This window comes from Penicillium argentinense (assembly GCF_028826775.1).
Source record: "Penicillium argentinense strain IBT 30761 chromosome Unknown utg000005l_segment0_segment0, whole genome shotgun sequence".
NCBI classification, from domain to species: Eukaryota; Fungi; Ascomycota; class Eurotiomycetes; order Eurotiales; family Aspergillaceae; genus Penicillium; species Penicillium argentinense.
In genome coordinates, this window is record NW_026622664.1 from 4,856,479 (window position 1) to 4,878,507 (window position 22,029).

At 52.1% G+C, this 22,029-nt stretch overlaps 10 protein-coding genes across 10 annotated transcripts; 5 read left to right on the top strand and 5 right to left on the bottom strand.

The window, feature by feature from the left end:
- Positions 1-138: 138 nt before the first annotated feature.
- Positions 139-1,940, bottom strand: N7532_006611 (membrane insertase OXA1; the record flags this gene model as incomplete). The annotated part of the gene is made up of 3 exons (XM_056619105.1): positions 139-828; positions 889-1,641; positions 1,701-1,940. 3 exons carry the CDS (start codon positions 1,938-1,940, stop codon positions 139-141), a joined length of 1,683 nt encoding a protein of 560 aa, XP_056475264.1.
- A 265-nt stretch (positions 1,941-2,205) lies between these two features.
- N7532_006612 (TOM13-domain-containing protein) lies at positions 2,206-2,678 on the bottom strand (the record flags this gene model as incomplete). The annotated part of the gene is made up of 2 exons (XM_056619106.1): positions 2,206-2,313; positions 2,385-2,678. 2 exons carry the CDS (start codon positions 2,676-2,678, stop codon positions 2,206-2,208), a joined length of 402 nt encoding a protein of 133 aa, XP_056475265.1.
- A 1,115-nt stretch (positions 2,679-3,793) lies between these two features.
- Positions 3,794-4,917, top strand: N7532_006613 (protein phosphatase regulator SHP1; the record flags this gene model as incomplete). Its single annotated transcript, XM_056619107.1, has 3 exons — positions 3,794-3,868; positions 3,933-4,330; positions 4,392-4,917. The coding sequence occupies 3 exons, from the start codon at positions 3,794-3,796 to the stop codon at positions 4,915-4,917; spliced, it is 999 nt and encodes a 332-aa protein (XP_056475266.1).
- A 537-nt stretch (positions 4,918-5,454) lies between these two features.
- On the top strand, positions 5,455-6,605 carry N7532_006614 (Mrp/NBP35 family ATP-binding protein; the record flags this gene model as incomplete). Its single annotated transcript, XM_056619108.1, has 2 exons — positions 5,455-5,487; positions 5,670-6,605. The coding sequence occupies 2 exons, from the start codon at positions 5,455-5,457 to the stop codon at positions 6,603-6,605; spliced, it is 969 nt and encodes a 322-aa protein (XP_056475267.1).
- A 570-nt stretch (positions 6,606-7,175) lies between these two features.
- N7532_006615 (uncharacterized protein) lies at positions 7,176-8,414 on the bottom strand (the record flags this gene model as incomplete). Its single annotated transcript, XM_056619109.1, has 1 exon — positions 7,176-8,414. One exon carries the CDS (start codon positions 8,412-8,414, stop codon positions 7,176-7,178), a length of 1,239 nt encoding a protein of 412 aa, XP_056475268.1.
- Positions 8,415-8,761: 347 nt separating this feature from the next.
- Positions 8,762-9,714, top strand: N7532_006616 (COG2 family protein; the record flags this gene model as incomplete). The annotated part of the gene is made up of 2 exons (XM_056619110.1): positions 8,762-8,776; positions 8,839-9,714. The coding sequence occupies 2 exons, from the start codon at positions 8,762-8,764 to the stop codon at positions 9,712-9,714; spliced, it is 891 nt and encodes a 296-aa protein (XP_056475269.1).
- A 157-nt stretch (positions 9,715-9,871) lies between these two features.
- On the bottom strand, positions 9,872-10,917 carry N7532_006617 (mitochondrial 54S ribosomal protein uL1m; the record flags this gene model as incomplete). Its single annotated transcript, XM_056619111.1, has 3 exons — positions 9,872-9,964; positions 10,024-10,588; positions 10,667-10,917. The coding sequence occupies 3 exons, from the start codon at positions 10,915-10,917 to the stop codon at positions 9,872-9,874; spliced, it is 909 nt and encodes a 302-aa protein (XP_056475270.1).
- A 179-nt stretch (positions 10,918-11,096) lies between these two features.
- On the top strand, positions 11,097-13,827 carry N7532_006618 (glutamate--tRNA ligase GUS1; the record flags this gene model as incomplete). Its single annotated transcript, XM_056619112.1, has 11 exons — positions 11,097-11,282; positions 11,419-11,772; positions 11,842-11,873; positions 11,928-11,949; positions 12,008-12,121; positions 12,178-12,251; positions 12,307-12,615; positions 12,676-12,679; positions 12,735-12,784; positions 12,841-13,124; positions 13,193-13,827. The coding sequence occupies 11 exons, from the start codon at positions 11,097-11,099 to the stop codon at positions 13,825-13,827; spliced, it is 2,064 nt and encodes a 687-aa protein (XP_056475271.1).
- A 1,423-nt stretch (positions 13,828-15,250) lies between these two features.
- Positions 15,251-18,484, top strand: N7532_006619 (putative plasma membrane H(+)ATPase; the record flags this gene model as incomplete). Its single annotated transcript, XM_056619113.1, has 4 exons — positions 15,251-15,653; positions 15,715-15,938; positions 16,001-16,714; positions 16,778-18,484. 4 exons carry the CDS (start codon positions 15,251-15,253, stop codon positions 18,482-18,484), a joined length of 3,048 nt encoding a protein of 1,015 aa, XP_056475272.1.
- Positions 18,485-19,074: 590 nt separating this feature from the next.
- On the bottom strand, positions 19,075-21,009 carry N7532_006620 (glycoside hydrolase family 18 protein; the record flags this gene model as incomplete). Its single annotated transcript, XM_056619114.1, has 5 exons — positions 19,075-20,467; positions 20,517-20,644; positions 20,703-20,716; positions 20,773-20,835; positions 20,901-21,009. 5 exons carry the CDS (start codon positions 21,007-21,009, stop codon positions 19,075-19,077), a joined length of 1,707 nt encoding a protein of 568 aa, XP_056475273.1.
- Between the last annotated feature and the right edge of the window lie 1,020 nt (positions 21,010-22,029).

Sequence of the window (22,029 nt, forward strand, 5' to 3'; positions counted from 1 at the left end):
CACCTCTATTGCAAGTCAAAGCTAATATACACTAATTGTGGTGGAGTGTGGTTGAACGTAGATCTAACCCTGGAATACATGAAAACACAAATGCCAAGCACAGCGCCATAATTTACACTTTATACATGCTGATAGAGATCACTTCCGGTTTTGGGACTGCTGCTGTTTGGCAGCGTCCTGATGCCGCTTCAGAGAAGCCTGGGCCTTGTCCCGCTCATTTCGAAGGGCTTGCATTTGGGCCTTCCGACGAGCATGGTTGCGCTCCGCGCGACGGTACTCATCGAGGGACCGCTGCTCCTTCTCATATTCCTCTGCCTTCCTTCGCTCAGCATCAGTGAGACGCGGCGGCGCAGCGGGGGAGCCATCAGCATTCTTGGCTGGACCCTGGCCCATCTTTTCCCGCATAGTGTCATTGACCTCACCCGCCACCTTCTTGAAATGGCTACTGACGCCGGACATCATGCTGTCGATTTTGCTGACTTCTTTCGGCTCTGCAGGTTCGGAAGCGTTCTTGTATTCCTCCCTCAGTTGCTTTTGGCGCTTGTTCACGCGCTCCTGAAGCTCCGCCAGGTAGTTTCTAGTCTCCGCTCCAGCTGCAGAATTAGCAGTGACTTTTCTAGGAATGGTCATGCCCAACATCGTGCGGATGGTTGTGTTATTGATCACATAGGCCTGGGCAAGGGCGAAAGCACCAGTGGCACAGAAGTAGAGCTGAAGGGCGCCTGGCATGGTCGCGATGAAGGCGAAAGAAAGCGTCGGCAGACCTATCAGTATAGTCTTGCCCATACTTGTATTGAACATGTCCGAGAGGCCGGTCTCGCCACCGCGCTATTATGATCGACGTTAGTTGGGTTATATAGCTCAGTCAAACATGGGCAAATCACAAACCTTGAATGTAAAGTACATCATCATTGAGCTCAGCGCCGGCAGAATATAAAGCGGGTCATGCACTGTAAGATCTTTGATCCAGAGCAGACTTTCGTCCAGCAAGGCCGGAACGGGAAGAGAGCACATGCCTCTCACAACTCGGAAAGTACCGAATCCAAGAGGGATCTGCAACATGGAGACAAGACTCTTCCAAGCACTGACACCATGTTCCTTGTTGAGCTGCGACAGCTCGGCTCTCTTCTTCTGCATTTCAATCTGGTTATTCTCCTTCATAGCGCGCGTCATCTCCGCTCGGAGAGGCTCGCTCTGGGGTTTCATGTTGTGCATTTTGGCGGCGTTGTCCGAGGCATCAAGCATAGGTTTGAGCAGCGCGAGGCGAACAGCGACACCCGCGCCAACAATACTAGCCCACCATGGCAAACCACCCCAGATGTGGATATGCTCGATCAACCACTCGATCATCGACGAAGGACCGATGCCATAATCCAGTCCAAGCTCCTTCAGGTATCCAAGGTGCTCGGGGATCGAACTGATATCAGAAGAGAGGAGGTCGGTGGCCTGCGATGCTCCGTCCGACGCAATGGGTTCCGAGGTAGAAGCAGGTGTCTCGCTGGAGGAAGTCGAGTTAAAACGGACAGCAGCCGGTCCAGCAGCAATGGACGCGGTCCGCCAGGGAGCATTTCCAGAAAGACCTGAGGCCAATTGGCCCGGTCGGGTGGTAATTCGCGAGTGCTGTGATCGGAAAGTCGAGATCTGGGCAGGGAATCAGTCAATTTCGATGTTCGACGGGTGATGCCAGGAACGAGACTAACCGATCGATAGGATCGAGGCACTGCGGTCAGCCGTTGCTGCGCAAATACGGCGGCCGCACTGGGCCCTTTCAGGCCGGCAGCTCCCATCATTTTGTGGTTATAACGAACGTAGATCGGATTGCGGTAGCGGAGAGTAGAGTCTCCTGCGTTTGTCGGGGAGACTTTTTCTGCCGGGCGGCCAAGACGGGTAAACAGCCGTCGCAACTGCGGGTTCAGACTGCGCGAGATACATGGGGTCATTCAGCGTACAGCTCGCTACCAGGGGATATTTGGTTTTATTCTTTCAAAAATTCGCGTATTTTCCAGTTCACCAAGCGCCATCTGAGTACTCTATGTACATGAAGAAAAAGAAAAAGAAAAAGAAAAGTCCATGTAACGGGGTACGGCAGGTATCACTCAAATCAAAAATATGCCGCTTTTGTATTTCCCAGGCGAATGCAGCTCTTGGGACTTCGCAAAAAAGACGTGTTGCAATATATGAGGTGGCTGAGTGAATCAACAATGTTCACTCCAGAGAGGCTGTATCGTTCAAGATCCTACGGCGCTCTGACGGAAGCTCGCGAATCTCGACACCCGGGCCCACGGGGTGTGCACGGCGATAAGTCGGGAAGATCTGAGAGTGATTTACCGTTAATGGATGAACAAATCGAATAGGATATGATGTTGTATCTATATGCGACGTACCTTGGTATTCGACCATCCCAGGCGGAAAGCCGCTTCATGGGCGAACAGTTCGCCGAATCCCAGCATCAGGCCGTTCACGAAGGGAAGGAATAAATTGATCGCAGCACCACGCAGGAGACCCCAGATGCTAGGAGGCTGGTAGAGGATCATAGGTGCACTAGAACTGGAGCTTGATGGAGACTCCGACTGTGTCGAAGTCATCTCGTTGTTTGCCGAGTAGTTTTCCGAATCGGAGGGAACAGCGACGGCGGAGTCAAAGAGCTCGGTTCGCGAGCCAGCAGAGTGGGAGGCCATGACCACAGAAGGATAACAGGTATTGCGAGGGGTCAACAACGGAGATCGAGACGGCGAGAGGCACGGGATGGTTAACCTGGGACCCGCCATGGAGGTGTTCCTCTGTGGGTCGGATTAGGTAAGCGATATTGCTTGGTTACTGCTTCAGGGCCTTGAGACGGGGAAGAGGCTAATGGCCAGATCAGAGGTGACAATGTTTGAGGTGTAATCCACGGTACATTGTGTAATAGCATCTTTCTCTTTACTATGGCAATAGATAGTTGGTATATTGCAAACCGCCACGTTTCAATTGAATAACTACAATACCCCCTTTCTCACAGCTTATACCTGGGCATCGCGTCTTAGCAGGCATACTCTAATGCAGTATAAGGGCATGTGTTTGCGTTGCATATTATAAGGAACCTTCTCAACATCCTTGAGATTTCTCAAGCTCGGTGCCGTGCTCTACCTGTCAGGCTTCTCGGAATCCAAGGTAAAGTAGTGGGATGAGAGCGAGACAACGTCTGAACTGAGGAAAATACTTCACATTCACATGTCTTCTTAGCAGAGCCAGGAAATTTCACGTTGCTCACACTTCTAAAATGGAGTCACATATATTTAAATAGTAGCACTGGTAATATGTGATCACATAGTTGTGGAAACACTGCGAGGTGTTTGTTTTGGATAGGTGAATACACTACACTAGTGTGCACGCATAGTTATATACTTCCCAGGCCACTCAAGACCGAGCTCTAGCAAAGCTGTGAATTCGAGGCCGGAATGTACTATCATGCCTAAATAAATGTGTACAAGCTCAGTTTCCCCCTAAATACCCGTATCTAATTTTGATCAATCATGAATGGAAGAAAATGCAAAAAGTGTTGAGGCACACTACAGTAATGGCCGTTGTCGGCCTCAGGCGTCGACCGGAAGATCCTCCGCTCCGGCTGACCAATTGCAGTGACGTACCTGCCCGCGGCTGTTTAGCTGGCTCATCCATCACTGCTGGCTGTCTTCTCCAAAACACCTCTTCGTCACATCACACAACCTGAAACACCTGTTTTATTTTCCTTGAAAACTATTGCGAAACTCGAACCTGCTTACCGTTGAATCTAGAGCTATCAACAAGCTCGAACATGGACCACAACCCCGCAGAGCACGATGAGGTCGTATCTCAGTTCTGTGCTATGACAGGCACACAGCCTGAACAGGTAAGATAACAAACTCCACAGAACACTCACATCAGTCGCCTTACGTACGGATGTCTTTTTCTAGGCCCAGCAATACCTGGCAGCCAACCACGGCGACATCGAAGCGGCTGTAACCGAGTTCTTCGCGGAGCAAGATGAGGCCTTACAGGAAATGAACACAGGCGGTGGCCGACAACTCGGCACTGAACAATCTTCTAATGCACCTGGAGGAGGCCGTACACTGGGTGGAGGTGCTGCTACAGCTACTTCGGCTGCTCCGGAGGCTTCGTCATCTTCCCGCCTCTCGGCACCCAAAAAGAAGTTTGCGACACTGGGGGATTTTTCTACGGGAGACGGCGGCCACGACTCGTCGGATGACGATGACTCGGTGGATCAAGATTTCTTTGCGGGAGGAGAGAAGTCCGGACTGGCTGTGCAAAACCCGGACGATCTCAAGAAGAAGATTCTCGAAAAGGCTCGACGGTAAGCTGTGGAACATCGAACTAGTGATCTATGACTCTGGTGCTAATTTCTGAGCGAATAGGGCCCAGCCCCCGCCTTCAGACGAACCTCAATCGCGTCCTTCTCATTTCACCGGCACCGCGCGCACCCTCGGCGGCGACGACGCCCCAAGCCGTGTAGTTGAAGACCTGGCCGGCCCTGCACCAGAGCGTGCCCAGCGCGTTCAGCGAACCCTCCACTTCTGGGCCGATGGATTCTCGGTTGACGATGGTGATCTTTATCGATCCGACGATCCTCGTAACGCCGAGATTCTTGAGGGTATCCGCCAGGGTCGCGCCCCTCTGACGATTATGAATGTTCAGGCAGGACAGGAAGTGGACGTTGAATTGAAGCAACACGAAGAGAAATTCACCAAACCGAAGCCCAAGTACAAGCCCTTCTCTGGCGCTGGCCAGCGTCTTGGAAGCCCGACTCCTGGTATCCAGAGCCAGCCATCTGCACCCCCCGCCGCTCCCGCCCAGTCGAGTGGTGGCCCCCCGAGCCCCAGGTGGATGAATCGCAACCCGCAGTTACTCTTCAAATTCGCCTGGGCGACGGAACTCGTCTGACTTCTCGTTTCAACACCACTGCGACAATGGGCGATGTCTATTCATTCGTTGCTGCCGCATCCCCCGATAGTCAGAGCCGCTCCTGGGTGCTAATGACTACATTCCCGAGCAAGGAACTGAACGACCGGGCTGTCACCCTTGGTGACCTGCCCGAGTTCAAGCGCGGAGGCGTGGTTGTTCAGAAATGGACCTAGAGCGCCATGTCATTTGCTCTACTTGCCGTCGGGAGTCACGAAAACGAGTTGTCGCTGGATAGATCTCCACGGACGCTTAATGATACACGCAGTGCACACAAGACGTGAAGCACATTAAATCTAGGTAGACTATATTGATCTTAGTAATAAGAGAATTCTACCCAATGATCCATGTTCCAATCTCGTAGAAGCGTCTCATTTGTCCATAACTAGACGGTCGTTGTTTTAGTCAGAGGGCGATTGATAAGCAATCCGAACATCGGCCCCCACCTCTACATTTGAACCTTAACAGGATCCCTTCTGCTTTTCTCCAATTTTCCGCACCAATATTGACTGCGCAAAGATGCCTCTCGACGGGGTGAAGAATATCGTCCTAGTAGGTCTACCCTAGCTTGCAGAATGCGCGCCTTGCCGAAGACTTCGAAAGCAACGCCACTGCAGACTTTGCCCCTCACCAGCCTCTTATCGATAACGAAGGCGCGAATGCAAGTCTTGCGCGGCATAATTCACTTGACGATGTGCCTGAAGGATTACAGAGCTAACTGAGAGGGATGATAGGTCCTTTCCGGCAAAGGAGGCGTCGGCAAATCCTCAGTGACCCTCCAACTCGCGCTGGCGCTCTCTCTTCAAGGCAAATCCGTCGGAATTCTCGATATCGATTTGACAGGCCCTTCAATCCCGCGACTAGTCGGTCTCGAAGGCGCAAAAATAACGCAGTCGCCGGGAGGATGGCTTCCAGTTGCAGTCCATGATGCCGCGCAGCCAACAGATGCGACCTCTTCATCCTCATCACATCCCCGTGGCTCTCTCCGATGCATGTCCCTCGGTTTCCTTCTCCGCGATCGGGGCGATGCCGTTATTTGGCGCGGCCCCAAGAAAACAGCTATGATTCGCCAATTTTTGTCCGATGTGGCCTGGGGTTTGACAGACTATCTTCTCATTGATACGCCTCCTGGTACCAGTGACGAGCATATCGCTTTGGCGGAGCAGCTTTTGACACTCTCCACGGCGGATGCGGCACTTGCGGCACAGAATAATATGCCTAGACTCACGGGCGCGGTGCTCGTAACGACACCCCAGGCGGTTGCAACGTCGGATGTACGCAAGGAAGCGAACTTCTGTGTCAAAACGAGTATTCCTGTGCTGGGTGTTATTGAAAATATGTCTGGATATGCCTGCCCTTGCTGCGGGGAGGTCAGCAATCTTTTCTCCAGTGGTGGCGGCGAGGTCATGGCGCAGCAATTGAGCATTCCTTTCCTGGGCAAAGTGCCCGTAGATGTGAAGTTTGGGGAATTGGTCGAAGGCAAAATGGAGCCTGCGAGTGATGACGAAGATGAGGAAGAAGAGGACGAGGGGAAAGAAGCACAGCCTCCTGCCGAACCAGATTTGAGGCCACTCGTTGAACGATATAAGGACGGCTGGTCATATCCGCGATTTGAAGACTTTGCGAAGACTATCATCGGAGGCGTGCAACATACCGATCGGACATCTTAGAGCATTCGCTTGGAATGCGACTGAAAAGTTTGTCAGGCCTGTTGTTTACAATATCCAACTTATACTATTACATCGCATTGATTCAGGCGTTGCATGTGGATATCTCTCCATTTGTTTCCATTTCAAAATTACCCCGTTCTTACCATATTGAATAGCCTATGACCTACTTTATACCGGGCTCCTTGCCCGGTCACCTATCCAATTAGCTGCCTCGTCACCTACACCGTAACTTGATGGCTAATGGCTCGGGGTAAAGAAACGGGTAAAATCGGTGCAGGTTATTTATGTGCAGAGCAGAATATCACATCTACCATTGTCCTTATGTGCCGCTCCAGGTAGGAGTTTGAATGTAAGTGCTATTGGATACCTGGAAAGCCAAGAACGGGCGGAGTGGTTCAGCAATCGTTTTCATTAAAAGACAACGTTAATTTGGAGGCGATTCCATCTTATAAGTATTATATGAACTTGCTAGAAAGAACCAATAAAAGGAATCATTGAATGAGACGACGCGTTCGTAAAATCGTTATAGTTCGGATCTATATCTGCACGACCCAGGCCGAGGTCCCGAAGTCAGATGGCACTATCATCGGTGGTTCGTTCAAGCATGGCGCGCAGTCGACTTTCAGCAGACTGCAGCGCCGGTTGAGATTCAGGCTCTGCCAAGCAAGCAGTCCATCTCAACCAGCCTAGCACAGAGCGAACCGCCTCTGGCGCATACCATGATGCTTTGGGCGCTGAGCGTGAAGGATGGGGATTGGGTAAGCTTGATGCAGACGACAGGGGTTCGGTAGAACTTTCCGGCCCATCTGCCTGTGCATCAAGATGCACTTCTAGAGAGGTCGCAATGCTCCGGAATTTGCCGTCCTCATGATCAGAGGTGCCATTTTTCGCCAGAAGATCTCGGCCACTCTGTGACTTGGAGAAAAATTCACGAGTCGGCTGCGGAACTGGAAGGTCTCCAACAGGAACAGCATCCAGCTGTGTCGCAGATCGTGATATATCCGCCTGTATGGAAAGGCCTAAGCCAGTGGTACCATCGTGTTCTCGCACAGAAGCAGCTTGCCGGAGACGTTCCAGATACCGATAGAAAGAGAACAGATGGATTTCTCGGCCCGGGTCCATCAGACCAGCCTCGCCATCAAAAATGGCTACTCCTTCATCGGCACGTCGTTCATCGGTCGAGCTGGCCTCTTCCACGGGCCCGAGGCCGCCGGGCGGAGCACGAATCTCGCCCAACGGTGCAATATGGCTTCCATATTCATTGGCAAGACTCAGTTTGCTGCGTCCACAGATCTCGGCGATCGAGTCCAATGTGCCGCGGATATCGGGCTCGATGGCCTGCAATATGCTCTCGATACTGAATTCCTTGTCTGCTGGGAGCGGCGGCCCCGACGGACGGGAGGCAGCCGAGCTCTTCGAGGTCGTGAATGGGAAGAGCCGACGAGGTGACATGGTCGATGGCTTGACAGCCGTGTCGTCTGCATTGCCGGAGTATGCGCGCACCAGGACCGGTTGAGAGGGTTGCGTTGAGGGTCGTTTAGAGTCAGTCCGAGGGTTGCTGTGATTGTTTCGAGACAAGTGCCGGAGATCTTGGTTCATTTGACGCAGGGACGTTGTGTGAAGAAGGGACTCGGGATCTGGTTCATCGGCTGCAGCATTGAAGGGGCGCCAGCTTGCATAGTGGGAGGGTCCTACATCGCCCGCCGGGGGCGCGTAGGGCGGAGACAGTCGGGACCATCCGTGTCGAGGGAATGACGACGAGGACATCCGACTGCCATCCCAGCGTGGGGCCTGGGCGTCTGGATCCATCGCTCACCAATGCGACACAGCACTATCTTCGCAGGACAGCGCGCGGAGGCATACCCCGCTTCGGTTATCTCGAAAGTCTGCAGGAGGCCACACGGCTACAACTCACGAGGAGAGGTGCATCCAAGTCGCAGGCGCGCGGTGCATGCGCTTCCTATGCGCTGGCAGCAAGTGAGTTGTGGAGGCCCGGGAGACATTTGGGGTGGAGGATTACTTTGGATGGAACCTCAAGGCGGTTTCGTCCCAAACAGACGCCAAGACTCGGCCACGTTAGGCTGGCCCGCTCCATCACTCCGCTGCATCTGCCACCTCGACTGCTTGTTGCTTGTTTGTTGTTGCGTGCAACGGCCATGAATCGGTTCCATGTATGACACCATATTTCCAAATCCACTTGCACATCTTCATGAACGCTAACTAATTCCGCCAGTTTGGTGACCCTGATGGGTCGGACTCCGACTCCGACTTCGACGAGGACCCCTCTGGCCTCCCCTTCCCCGAGCCGCTATCTCGAGTGTCCTTTCTGGCCCCTGATTTCGACCCGGCGACGTTTCTTTCATCCTTGACCAACCGACATCAGAGCCTGGAGGATTTGCGGCAAGAACTACGGAGTTTAGAGCAATCGCTGAACAAGGAACTATTGGATCTGGTCAATGAGAACTACCAAGACTTCCTCTCGCTGGGCACAGCTCTACGCGGAGGCGAGGAGAAGATTGAAGGTGTGAAAGTGGGCCTACTGTCCTTTCAACGAGACCTGCAGTCGATTCGGGACAAAGTGGAAGCTCGGCGACGAGAGGTGGATGGGCTGTTGAACCAGAAACGACAACTGCGCGCGCATGCAGACATTGGCAAGGACTTGCTTGACTATGCGGATCGGATGGAAGAATTGGAACATCGACTGATGATCAAGAATGCGTCGACTCCAGAGGAGAAGACAATGGACACCGATGAATCCGCCACCGAATCCGATTTTTACGATGGCAGCAGCGAGGATAGTGATGAAGAGGAGCTTGAAGATGGAGCTGCACCTGTGTCACTGAAACGGCTTGAACGCCATGTTCAGAAATATGTCGTCCTCACATCGATCGCTTCTCGGGTTGGTGAAAAGCACCCCTTCCTTCTTGCACAACAACCGCGCGAGAACAAAATCAGATCCACAGTGCTGTTGGATCTCAAGACTGCGCTGGAGCAGGCCAGCCAGGCCGTCGCCACGCGAGATAAAAGAACCATGGCGGTCTTGCGTCTCTACGACTTAATGGGCGAGGACGTGAGTGCAATTGCAGCACTAAAAAATTTGAAGGTATAGATCGCCCCAGCATCAAATACGGGCTGGAAATGCATAGCGTCGGCGTTCAGGTTTGTGGGAGTCTCTATTCAATAGAAATGATACCATGATACACCATGCCCTTTCCTAATAAAACAAAATCTGTACACGCCAATAGAAATATTAGACAGCAAATACTTTACACGCCGGTCAAGGCAGAGGTTTCGGGGGAGGCGTCGGTCTTAAACTCTCCATTCAGGCTGAAGCCGGGGCCATTAGAAGAGCTCAGGACCTATTGCACCAATCGTTAGCAGGTTATTCAAAGAGATCGCGACATAGCTAATCACGTACCACTTCGTAGATTTCCTTGTTGATACGGTCGTTAAGACCGGAGGCATCCTTCTTGATTTGCTCAATCGTTGTCCGCAGGTTGTCGCGCAATTGCTCCGGAGAGAATCCCAGTTGACCAATAGGAAGACGAATGACAGCATCACGCTCACGGTAGACGGTACCTCCGCGAAGATCCTCGACACGAGAAGCAACGTCTTCGACAACAGTACCGGCCTTGGCGCTGGGCATCAGGCCTCGGGGACCGAGGATACGACCCAGTCCAGCCTTGTTCAAAGCCGGAACACTGTCTGGGTGAGCCAAACACCGGTCGAACTCAATTATGCCTGCCTTCACAGCTTCAAAGACCTCCTCTTCGCCCACAAGCACTGCGCCTGCAGCGAGCGCATCCTTCGCTTGCTTCGAGTCCGGGGGACAGATAACACAGATGCGGGATTCTGTTTGGACGGCATGGGGAAATCGGATCATGTTTCGGATAACGGGACCATCTTTCCTCGTTCGCAAGCGAATGTGCGCCTCGTATTTCACAGATGTGGGATTGCGGCCGACCTCCAGGGCACGAATATAGCTGTTGTAGAAAAAACGTCAGAAACCCGAACCACCGAGATGCTGCAATTAGCCAGCGAAGAACAAATATCGGACTTACCGCATCGCATCACACAAAGCAAATTGCTCCATATCCTTCAAGCTCTTTTGCCTGAATTCCTGGGGCCCGCGGCGAGAAGTCTTGGCTGCTGCTTTCTTCCCCTTGCCCTTGGCTTGCGGATTGCTTCCCATACCCCGAACCTGACGAAAGGCCGGGAAAGCAGGGACAATGGTAGCCTCCCGGATCGACGATCGGCATGACGAGAGAATGCTGCGTGCCGCAGCGGGCAGTGTGACGCCGAGGGACGACATGGCTGGTGTTGGATGATCAGACGGAGATGTAACTGTTTTCTGCCGGCAAGCTTCCGGTGCCCGGATAAATGTGTGGCCGACTACCGATCGCGATAATGACTACCCCTCCGTCAAATTAATTTACCGTGGAGTCAAATTGGTTAATTCACACATCTTCCTGTTGTGCGAAATCCTACAAAATGACCCAATTTCAGCTTACCGTGGCCACCCGCGGGAACCACGCCGCTCTTCTCCCAGCTGTGCTCATTGCGACTTCTCTCAACGCCGCTCGTCCCGCTCCGGTTATCGATATTAATTATGAGGATACCGCGGTTTTGAGCGGGGGAGACAAGGCCATTGTCCAGCTCACTACCAGCGGAAAGTCTGTCATCGGCACTCTGGACTGCATCAACGAGCTCTGCTCTGCCTTCCCCTTCCTTTCCGGCAAGGATACCAAGCTCGCGAGTCACCCCCACCTAAGGACGCAATCTACATAGTATCTGACTCGAGTTTTTGACATAGGAGGCCGAATGGATTTCCCAGCTCGATTCCCTGGCTACCCTCGACTTCAAGGCGCTTGACCCTACCCTGCAGCGTCTTGATACCCACCTTCTTCTCCGTTCTTTCGTCTGCGGCTACTCTCTTTCGACCCCAGACATTGCGATTTGGGGTGCTCTGCGAGGCAACCGTGTTGCCGTTGCTGCTTTGAAGAAGGGCTCTCTCGTCAACTTGACACGTTGGTACCGTTTCCTGGAGGAGTTGTGTCCCTGGACCGCTGGTGCTGTTGATGCTCTGAACGCTGCCGCAAAGGAGAAGAAGAGTGCCAAGTCCAAGGAGGGTGCTAGCTACGATATTGCTCTGAAGAACACCGAGCAGGTTTGTCAATTCTGCAAATTGGCTTTCTTGTTGTGAACATAGCAAAACTAACCAAGAGCCTCAATGTAGGGAGTCGTCACTCGCTTCCCTCCCGAGCCTTCGTAAGTTGCATATTCCCTCCCTTGACGTGACAGAAGGCTAACTATCCGTTTTAGTGGATACCTGCACATTGGACATGTAAATTTCCTCTTAACTAATTGTCAAATACTGAACAGCATAAGCTAACTCTCTTCAGGCCAAAGCTGCTCTTCTCAACGACTACTTTGCTCATGAGAAGTACAACGGCACTCTTCTCCTGCGTTTCGACGATACCAACCCCTCCAACGAGAAGCAGGAGTTCCAGGATGCAGTTAGTTTCACCAGTTTCCCCAATCCTTTCGGAGAAGCTTGCTGACAATTTTATAGATCGTGGAAGACCTTGCTCTGATGGGCATCAAGCCCAACAAGGTGTCCTACACTAGCGACTACTTCGATGAGCTGTTAGTCTTGCAACCACCACTCCCAACCGGATGAGAATTCACTAACTCTTCCCAGCTATTCTTATGGTCTTGAGATCATTAAGGCTGGCAAGGCCTACGCCGATGACACTGACAAGGAGACTATGCAGGCCCAGCGTTTCGATGGTATCCCCAGCCAGCGCCGTGAGCTTACTCCCGAGGAGAGCTTGACTCATTTTGAGGAGATGAAGAAGGGCACCCCTGAGGGTCTCCGCTGGTGCATTCGTGCCAAGATCTCTGCGGATGACAAGAACAAGGCTCTTCGCGACCCTGTCATCTACCGTTGCAACCCGGCTTCTCACCACCGAACCGGCACCAAGTGGAAGATCTACCCCACCTATGACTTGTAAGTAGCCGCTCTGTCCGCTCAATCTATGAATGAGAAAGGATAACTAACGATTGACAGTGCGGTATGTCACATCCAACCCCGTTGGCCTCGGCCTTTTGACTAATTCATTTATTTAGTGCCCTATCGTCGATTCGATGGAGGGTGTTACCCACGCCCTGCGTACCATGTATGTGTTCCTTCTATTCGATTAGTTTTTATCAACCAGGCTGACGTTGTTCAAAGCGAGTACCGTGACCGCAACCCCCAGTACCAGTGGATGCTGGATGCCCTCAACCTGCGCGGTGTCCAGGTCTGGGACTTTGCTCGCATGAACTTCATCCGCACCCTTCTGTCGAAGCGTAAGCTGACCAAGCTTGTGGAGTCTGGCGTTGTCTGGGGCTGGGACGACCCTCGATTCCCTACTATCCGCGGTATCAGACGTCGCGGTATGACCATTCCTGCTCTCCGGGAATTCATCCTCAAGCAGGGTCCCTCCAAGGCCGTCACTCTCTTCGACTGGGCTCTCAGTATGTATTTCTTTGATCCACTAGCAAATAGCATGATCGAGTTCAGTTCTAACACTGAAAAATTACAGTCTGGGCCACCAACAAGAAGTACATTGACCCTGTTGCGCCCCGCCACACTGCCATCGTGAACAAGGACGTCGTCAAGGCTAGCATCACCAACGGCCCGGCTACCCCGTACACCGAGCAGAAGGCCAAGCACGCCAAGAATGCTGCTGTTGGCATGAAGACGGTTGCTTTCAGCTCCAATGTTCTCCTTGAGCAGGAGGATGTCAAGCTCTTCAAGCAGGACGAGGAGATCACCCTGATGAACTGGGGCAATGCTTTCGTCCGCAAGATCACCACTGATGCTTCTGGCGTCGTCACTGCGCTTGAGCTCGAGCTGAACCCCGGCGGTGATGTGAAGAAGACCGAGAAGAAGGTCACTTGGCTGGCCACCGAGGGGCAGGAGCTCGTCCCCGTTGAGCTGGTTGACTTCGACTACCTGCTGAACAAGGACTCTCTGTCCGAGGATGACAAGCTGGAGGATGTTCTCAACCTCAACACTGAGTTCCGTGATAGTGCTGTCGCCGACGGCAACGTTTCTGAGCTCAAGGTTGGGGATATCATCCAGTTCGACCGTAAGGGCTACTACCGTGTTGACCGTGCTGCTGCCCCTGGTGTTCCGGCCGTGTTCTTCAACATTCCCACTGGCAAGCAAAAGTAGATTGGTAAAGAAACGAGAGGCAATGTGTTTGATGTTACTTGAATGAGAAAAAGGTACGCAGTTAACCTGGCCTAGCCGTCCATGCAATATCAAAAGATATGTGAGGTATCGCAACGTTGAAGTGTTGCGCTTAAACACCATGGAAGCACCGCGACTGACTCTAGATATTAAAGTGTAGTGTCCACAAAAGTTACCACGCGACCCTCGGGGATGTATACATTACTCCAAATTTGAGCTCCCTGGACTGACTTCTGTCGTCCCACTCCCGAAAAGCTCAATTCCGCTTGCTCTCATATAGATATCTCACATACTTTGAACATACAGATGATTAATAGCTGTAATGTGGAATAGGCTGTCATAGAATAAACTTGATATTATCCAAAGCTAAGGTCTTGGTAGCTGGACAATTTGCTGCTTGGGCACACGTAAACCCGCTTCGAAAATTCTTGCAGCTTCCTCCCTTATGAATAACCGTACTGTAGGTATAGCAAGACATCGAGGTGTTTGTTGGTCGCAATGTTCGGCAAGCAGCGGAATGGTTTTGACAAAGACTAGGACAAGCAAGGTCAGTGAATATCCGGAATGCTTCCTGTTTCCGACTGTCCTAGACATTCCGTCCAGATTAACTAGATCCTGATTTGTAGTTAGAAGATTGCTCGAAACGATCATCCTTGTGGGCATGCCGAAAGGAAACCACCCGGATGTGCGCCAATAAAACAGTCGAGATGGAAGCTGCAACAAGCTGCAACGGTACCCGAGGGTATTTCAATACTAGTAATTTGGCGAATCAGTTTCCGGTCGACAAGGCTTGAGCCATTGTTCCACGGGGAAGTGCTGGTGGTACCCTTGCGCGCATCCGTGGATGTGTGCCAATGGGCCCCCGGCACTGGCTGGTCGCACTCATGGTCCATGGCTGCGAGAAACGGCCCGGCGTTGAAAAGGTTCGTCTGGAGGGTCCTATCCAATGTCGCATACGTCAAAGCCGGTCAGATCTCCTCGAATCGCTGCCGGTTGGTCCCTTTTTGGCGAGCGCTGTCCCGTACCAGCGGGCCGCAGACAGGAGTATACGACTCTGGGGGGTATCGTGTCGAATGCTTCCTGCGGTCGACGTCAGCATGAGGGTCTGAAAGAGGGGGAGGTAATATTGGAAGGAAAACAACTCGGGGATTGTTTGCTGCTTGTTGCCTGTTGCTCGTCGTTGGTTTTTTTCAGTGTGTTTGCCGTTGAAACTGGAAGGGAAGGCGCGCCTCCCTCACTTTACTGCCTCCCACCACCGTTGGTTGCCTGCCCTCCCATCCTCTTCATCCTCTCCATCTCTCTTTACCACCACCATAATCATCTTCATCCATTCCCCGCTCTTCGCCTCGCTCTCATCGCTGTGTTTCTTGTGATACCCCACCCCTACTCGACCTGTTCAACCAGGATGTCGAGCCAAGGCGACGCAGAGCGCGCTGATGGCCGCCGCGGTTCTCGTATCTCAAGGGCCTCCCTTAAGGAGGATTGGGCCACTTTGGATGAGTATGGAAAACTCGTTAAATACGTGTCGACATACCGAGACCCCGGTGCAACTGCGGATGACACCGCCAGCGTGGAAGAGCAACGAGTCTGGTACGCTCCGTGGAAGAAGCGCAAGGTGCATGTTCGACAGGTTGACGATAGGGGGCCGAGATTTCCCGATGAATGGCTCATCACCGATATTCGAGAAGGGCTCTCCAGCGAGGAAGTCAATACTCGCCGACGTCGCTCAGGCTGGAACGAACTGGTCTCCGAGAAAGAGAACCCCATCGCCAAGATTCTGTCGTATTTCCAGGGCCCCATTCTCTACGGTATGCGATATTCTCTCTTTGTCCCGGACAAACTGAACATGCTAATATGTGATTCATCTAGTGATGGAGCTGGCGGTACTGCTTGCTGCTGGTCTGGAAGACTGGGTTGACTTCGGCGTTATCATTGGCATTCTGTGCCTGAACGCCGCCGTCGGTTGGTACCAGGAGAAACAGGCGGCTGACGTGGTGGCCAGCCTTAAGGGTGATATCGCCATGCGAGCCATTGTCGTGCGTGATAATTCTCAACAAGAGTGTCTGGCTCGTGAGCTGGTTCCAGGTGATGTGGTAAGTCATTGATATCACCCTGTCTTTTTTTCTTTTCTTTTAATTTGCTAACTAAGTATCAGATCATCGTGGGAGAAGGCCAAGTTGTTCCCGCTGATGCAAACATCATCTGCGACTTCAAGGACCCCAATGGATGGGAGGAGTTCAACCAGCTTCAAGAACAAGGCATGCTTGGCGGAGGATCCGAATCGGATGATGAAGAGGACGAGAGTAAGAAGAACGCAGAGGAGAATGCTCATGCCGGGTCTGCAGGTGATGCCCAGGATGAAAAAGGCGAGGAGAACTTGCAGCAGAAGACCCGGAAGCGTGGCTATCCTATTCTCGCCTGCGATCATTCCGCCATCACTGGAGAGTCTCTCGCTGTGGACCGGTATATGGGCGACGTGATTTACTACACGACTGGCTGCAAGCGCGGCAAGGCCTACGCTGTTGTTCAAACCCCCGCGAAGACTTCCTTTGTTGGCCGAACTGCTAGTATGGTGCAATCCGCCAAGGGCGCTGGACACTTCGAAGTTGTCATGGATAACATCGGAACGTCACTGCTAATACTCGTTATGGCCTGGATTCTTGCTGCTTGGATTGGCGGCTTCTTCCGCCATATCCCCATTGCTTCACCTGGACAACAGACACTGTTACATTACACCTTGTCTCTCCTGATTATCGGTGTCCCAGTGGGTCTTCCTGTAGTGACCACTACGACCATGGCGGTAGGTGCAGCATATCTTGCGAAAAAGAAGGCGATTGTGCAGAAACTAACGGCTATCGAATCTCTTGCTGTGAGTATTGCCCTCTAAATATTGAGCATACATCTGTCAGAGTTAAATACTAACTGAAGACAGGGTGTGGATATCCTCTGTTCTGACAAGACCGGAACTCTCACTGCCAACAAGCTGAGTATCCGAGATCCATATGTGGCCGAAGGCGTTGACGTGGACTGGCTATTTGCCGTGGCTGCCCTCGCATCTTCGCACAACACTGAGTCGCTTGATCCGATTGACAAGGTAACAGTTCTGTCACTGCGGCAATATCCGCGAGCTCGTGAGATCCTACGTCGTGGTTGGACAACTGAAAATTTTACACCGTTTGACCCAGTATCGAAGCGAATTGTCACTGTGGCCACGTGTGAGGGAACTCGTTACACTTGCACAAAGGGTGCTCCTAAGGCAGTACTCCAACTGACGAACTGCTCGAATGAAGTTGCGAATGTGTACAAGGCAAAAGCACAAGAATTTGCGCACCGTGGCTTCCGATCTCTTGGTGTTGCCGTTCAGAAGGAAGGCGAGGACTGGACCTTGCTTGGGATGTTGCCTATGTTCGACCCACCCCGTGAAGATACCGCTCAGACCATTAGCGAAGCTCAGAACCTTGGCATTAGTGTCAAAATGCTGACTGGTGATGCTATTGCTATTGCGAAAGAGACGTGCAAGATGTTGGCACTGGGCACAAAAGTCTACAACTCAGACAAGCTTATTCATGGCGGCCTTAGCGGCGCAATGGCCGGGGATCTCGTCGAAAAGGCAGATGGCTTTGCAGAGGTGTTCCCTGAGCACAAGTACCAAGTAGTCCAGATGCTTCAAGAGCGCGGCCATTTGACTGCTATGACCGGTGACGGTGTGAATGACGCTCCTTCGCTCAAGAAAGCTGATTGCGGTATCGCTGTGGAAGGTGCATCTGAAGCCGCTCAGTCTGCGTCTGATATTGTGTTCCTCGAACCTGGCCTCTCGACTATCATCGACTCGATCAAAGTCGCACGACAGATTTTCCACCGCATGAAGGCATACATTCAGTATCGGATTGCCCTTTGCTTGCACCTGGAGATCTATCTCGTGACGGCGATGATTATCCTCAATGAAAGCATTCGTGTCGAGCTGGTCGTTTTTCTGGCTCTCTTCGCTGACCTTGCAACTGTGGCTGTGGCGTACGATAATGCATCGTTTGAACTACGTCCGGTTGAGTGGCAACTCCCAAAGATCTGGTTTATCTCCTCGCTGCTAGGAGTGCTTCTTGCACTGGGCACGTGGGTGGTACGCGGCTCCATGTTTCTTCCCAATGGCGGCGTCATTCAAAACTGGGGTTCCATTCAGGAAGTGGTATTCTTGGAGGTGGCACTTACGGAGAACTGGCTGATCTTCGTTACCAGAGGCATCGACGCCTGGCCATCTCTACAACTGGTAAGCGCGATTCTGGGCGTGGACGTTCTTGCCACCATCTTTTGCTTGTTTGGCTGGTTCTCGAATCAGGATATGAAGACGCACCCTGCAGATCAGCTCGTGGAGACCACGAACGGCTGGACTGACATTGTCACTGTTGTCCGGGTCTGGGGCTACTCGCTGGGCGTTGAGATTGTCATAGCCCTCGTCTATTTTATTCTGAACAAGATTCAGTGGCTTGATGATCTCGGCCGCGCGAAGCGCAGCAAAGGTGATATCAAGATCGAGAATTTGCTGGGCCACCTATCCCGCTTGACGGTTGAGTACGAGGAGCCGGGTAAGCCGGTGGGTCGCTTCTTCCTGGCGGCCAGCAAGGAGGAAGAGGATGTCGAGTAAAGGGGTCAGGTAAGTTGTGCTGGGGATGAGCCCTGGATACGGTGAGTGAGCATTCCTGGCGTACTTCGTACTCCCTTGCTTGCGAGCACCCGACGAGGTTGATCCGGAAGAATTTTAGGATGTATGCTTCATTTCGGTGGGAGATTCTGATTTCAAAGTGAGGTGAAAGTAGTTTTATTCTTACCTCCCGGCACCTAGTATTCGCTCATTGTTAGTTCTGATAGTTCCAATCACAATCAGAAGATATATAGTAATTTAAATGCCCCTTGTGTTTATCACGTGATTTCCATAGCCCTTGTTTGGATTTAGGTCTATAGAGGTATGTGCGATCGAACTTAGTACCAGTGGACGTAAGCTTCTGAGGTGGCTTCCATGAAGAATTAGAAGATTATGGATTATGGGTATCGAGGGAATTGAAAAAAAAAAAAAAAAAAAAAAAAAAAGGTACATGGAGATAGAAAGAGTGACACCAGAAGTGAAATGAAGATCAAGTCTGCGAGATGGAAGGAGTTATGCAGACCAGACTACGTTCCCTGTTTCCTCACTTGTATTTTCACCCATTTACTTGAAGCTATGGGAAAAGCAGCGTTCTAGTTCTGGATGCGGCGGGCGAAGCGAAGATTCTTCGTCAGACCGTTGGTGACGTCTTTAACGGGGCCATTGGCTTGACGGAGACCATTCAGGAGACCAAAGAGGTCAGAGGTCAGGAGAGAGGGAAGTACGCCGCCAAGTCCCTTGGTGCCATCATCGTCAGACTGCTCAGCGGCTGGAGTATCGTCGTTGTCAGACGAGTTGTTGGTAGCAGGTGGAATATCAGTGTCATCCGTCGAGTTATCATTGTTGTTGTCGTCGTCGTCGTCGTTGACAGGAGGCTTAGGAGCCGACTGAGCAGCAGTGGTCGTGGGCTCAGGCTCAGGCTCAGCCGCGACAGTTGGCTTGGTAGTCGCGGTCGACGTGCTGGTCGGCTTGGGAGCTGGCTTGGTAGTCGTAGTCGACGTGGTGGTCGGCTTGGGAGCTGGCTTGGTGTTCGGGGCAGCCGTCGTTGTCGACGTGGTCGAAGTCGAGGCCGCCGAGGTAGTCGGCTTGGGCTCGGCCGGGGGAGCTTCGGTCGTCGGCTTGGGTGCCGTGGTGGTGGGCTTCGCGGGATCATTGGACGAGTGTCCAGATGCAGATGAGGAGGAAGAGGAGGACGAGGAGTCGGGTACATTGGAATATTGCGAGGTATTCGGTGAGTTAGTGGACGAAGGTGCAGACGCCGTGGTCGACGCCGAGTTGGACGACGACGACGAACCAGAATCACCACCACCGAGAGCCTTTTGCACCCCGTCAATGAACCCCTTGTTCGCGTATGCCTGAGTCATATCCCACATCATTACACCACCAAAGCTCTCGAACTTCTTCGAGTACTGGATCACGTCTGCAAGCTTGTCAGCGGGGACGTAACCAGTGCTGGCAGCGGTGGTGTCGGCTGGGACCCCGACCAGGACCTTGACTTCCTTGTTCTTCGAGACGGTCTTGGCCCAGTTGTCCCACTCTTCGAAGTTGTACTTGGACTTATTGGAATCCTTGTCGAAGTTGTTGACGCCGCAGTAGTTGTTGTAGAACTGCACCCAGACGGCGTCGATGTCAACCGGACCATTGAGGATGTCCTTGTCCGACTGGTCGGGGTAGGGGCATTGAGGAGCAGCAGTAAGGAAGTACTGCTTGTCGTTCTCTTTGTTCATAAGGGAGCGGAGCTCGTTGGCGAAGGACGCCATGTGCATGACATTGGCCTCGAAGTCGAAATCGAAACCGTCGAGGGCAGCATCGCCGAATGGTCGCTTAGCCTTGGAGCCATCCTGCACAGGACCGAACGTCTCCCAGATGAGCTTCGCGCCGGCCTTCGCGTCGTCCTCGGACTTGAAGCCGCCCTCGCTGTAGGTGGCGCCACCGATGGACAGGAGGATGGTGGTGCCCTTCTCCTGGCACTTCTTGATATCCGCACTGTCGCGTGTTAGACGAGGGATCGTGCCTTCTCGCCGGTCATACATACCCAATCTTGGGGCAGTTCTTCAGCTGTGTCCCCTCGAACACATCGCAGTCCTGCGAGGTCACCGAGAAGTCGATCTCGGGAGCTCCACCAGGTCCATTGACCATCATGTTAAATGCGATTGGGATGACCTAATACAATTTCACTGTTAGATATATCCTCACTTCCCAGTTTGTGAAGAATCCCTACGTCGATGGCGTTGTCTGGAAGAAATATTAGCAGTTGCTTGGTCCTTCTTCTCAATAATTCGCAGACTTACTCTCGCAGTATTCGCCCAGAGGCTTTTGAAGATCGCCGCCCTTTCCTTGTAAGGAGTTCTGGCCTTTAAGAAACACCTTTGTAAGTAACGTTGGCAAACGGCAAAGTCTAATACCATCGAATTCTCACCCCAGTAGATAGCAATATTAGATGTCGAGTTCAAGTCGAGCTTTGCCTGCACTCCAATGAGCGAGGTCAGCAGTACCGACCACGGAACATACGTCTGAGAGCGACGCATTCTGATAGTATATAAAGAATGACTGGAGTATAGATAAAGTTGGGGATTAAAAGGATGTATTCCACTCCAAATAAATGAACGGCGGGATCAATGCCCAGGGAAAGAACAAAAAAAGTCGAGGACGCACAAGGACACGCGCAAGACCCTTGTGACGAGTATTTCTTAAATAGGAGGCTTTGAGTTATTTTGCCTACTGGTCTGCATGCCTCCGACACAAACAACTCGTCCCGGTCTGCCAAGTGACGCACCGACTGCATGGTTTGGCCCGCAAATGTCCACGCCAGCAACCCTCCCAACAGCCTTCAATCCCAGCTCTCACGGTCGGTCGCTGCATATTACTTGGCGGAAATACTTGACTGCGGTATGTTCATTGGATCGTACGCCTACTGGGCTGGCTGGCCTGCATTCCGAGGTCGTTGCCAGGGGGCTGACGGATGATCGAGGAATGTTGGTCGAATTGTGCAAGAACCGACTCTAGGACGCGTTCTAGGCCGCTACTACCGCTCATTACCCGGGAAGAGATAGTTGGACTGGATAACATATTGGATCCTGTCATATGGTCGATGACATCGTTCGTTTGTTCATCGTCGAGTTACTGAAAAGAGCACTGCCTTGATGTGAGTGTATTTGCGCTTCTTTTTGGGAGAAAATTGTGCTACGATTGATTGGCTTTCAGATACAGCACAGTTATTCGTTTATGATCGTAGATAATTTCGGCAGACTGGTACCCACAACTCTCATGGAGCTGATGATTCTTCTAGTCTTTTCGGGAGCCCTCGGGAGGGAGGCCACGCCCACGGGAACCCCTTCACCTCCGGGCAGCGTCGCGTCCTTGAATTCTCCAGTGCAGCAGCGTGTCTATTAGCAATTTGTAATTGAGCAAGTGATGTTGCTAATAATTTTTCGCTCTTCTTTTTATTTTCGCGGTTTTAATATAATGTCGGTGCTGGGATGAATGCGAGATATTTATCAGCACACTGCACCATCATACTATGACATAAAGTAGTGTACCCTCATAGT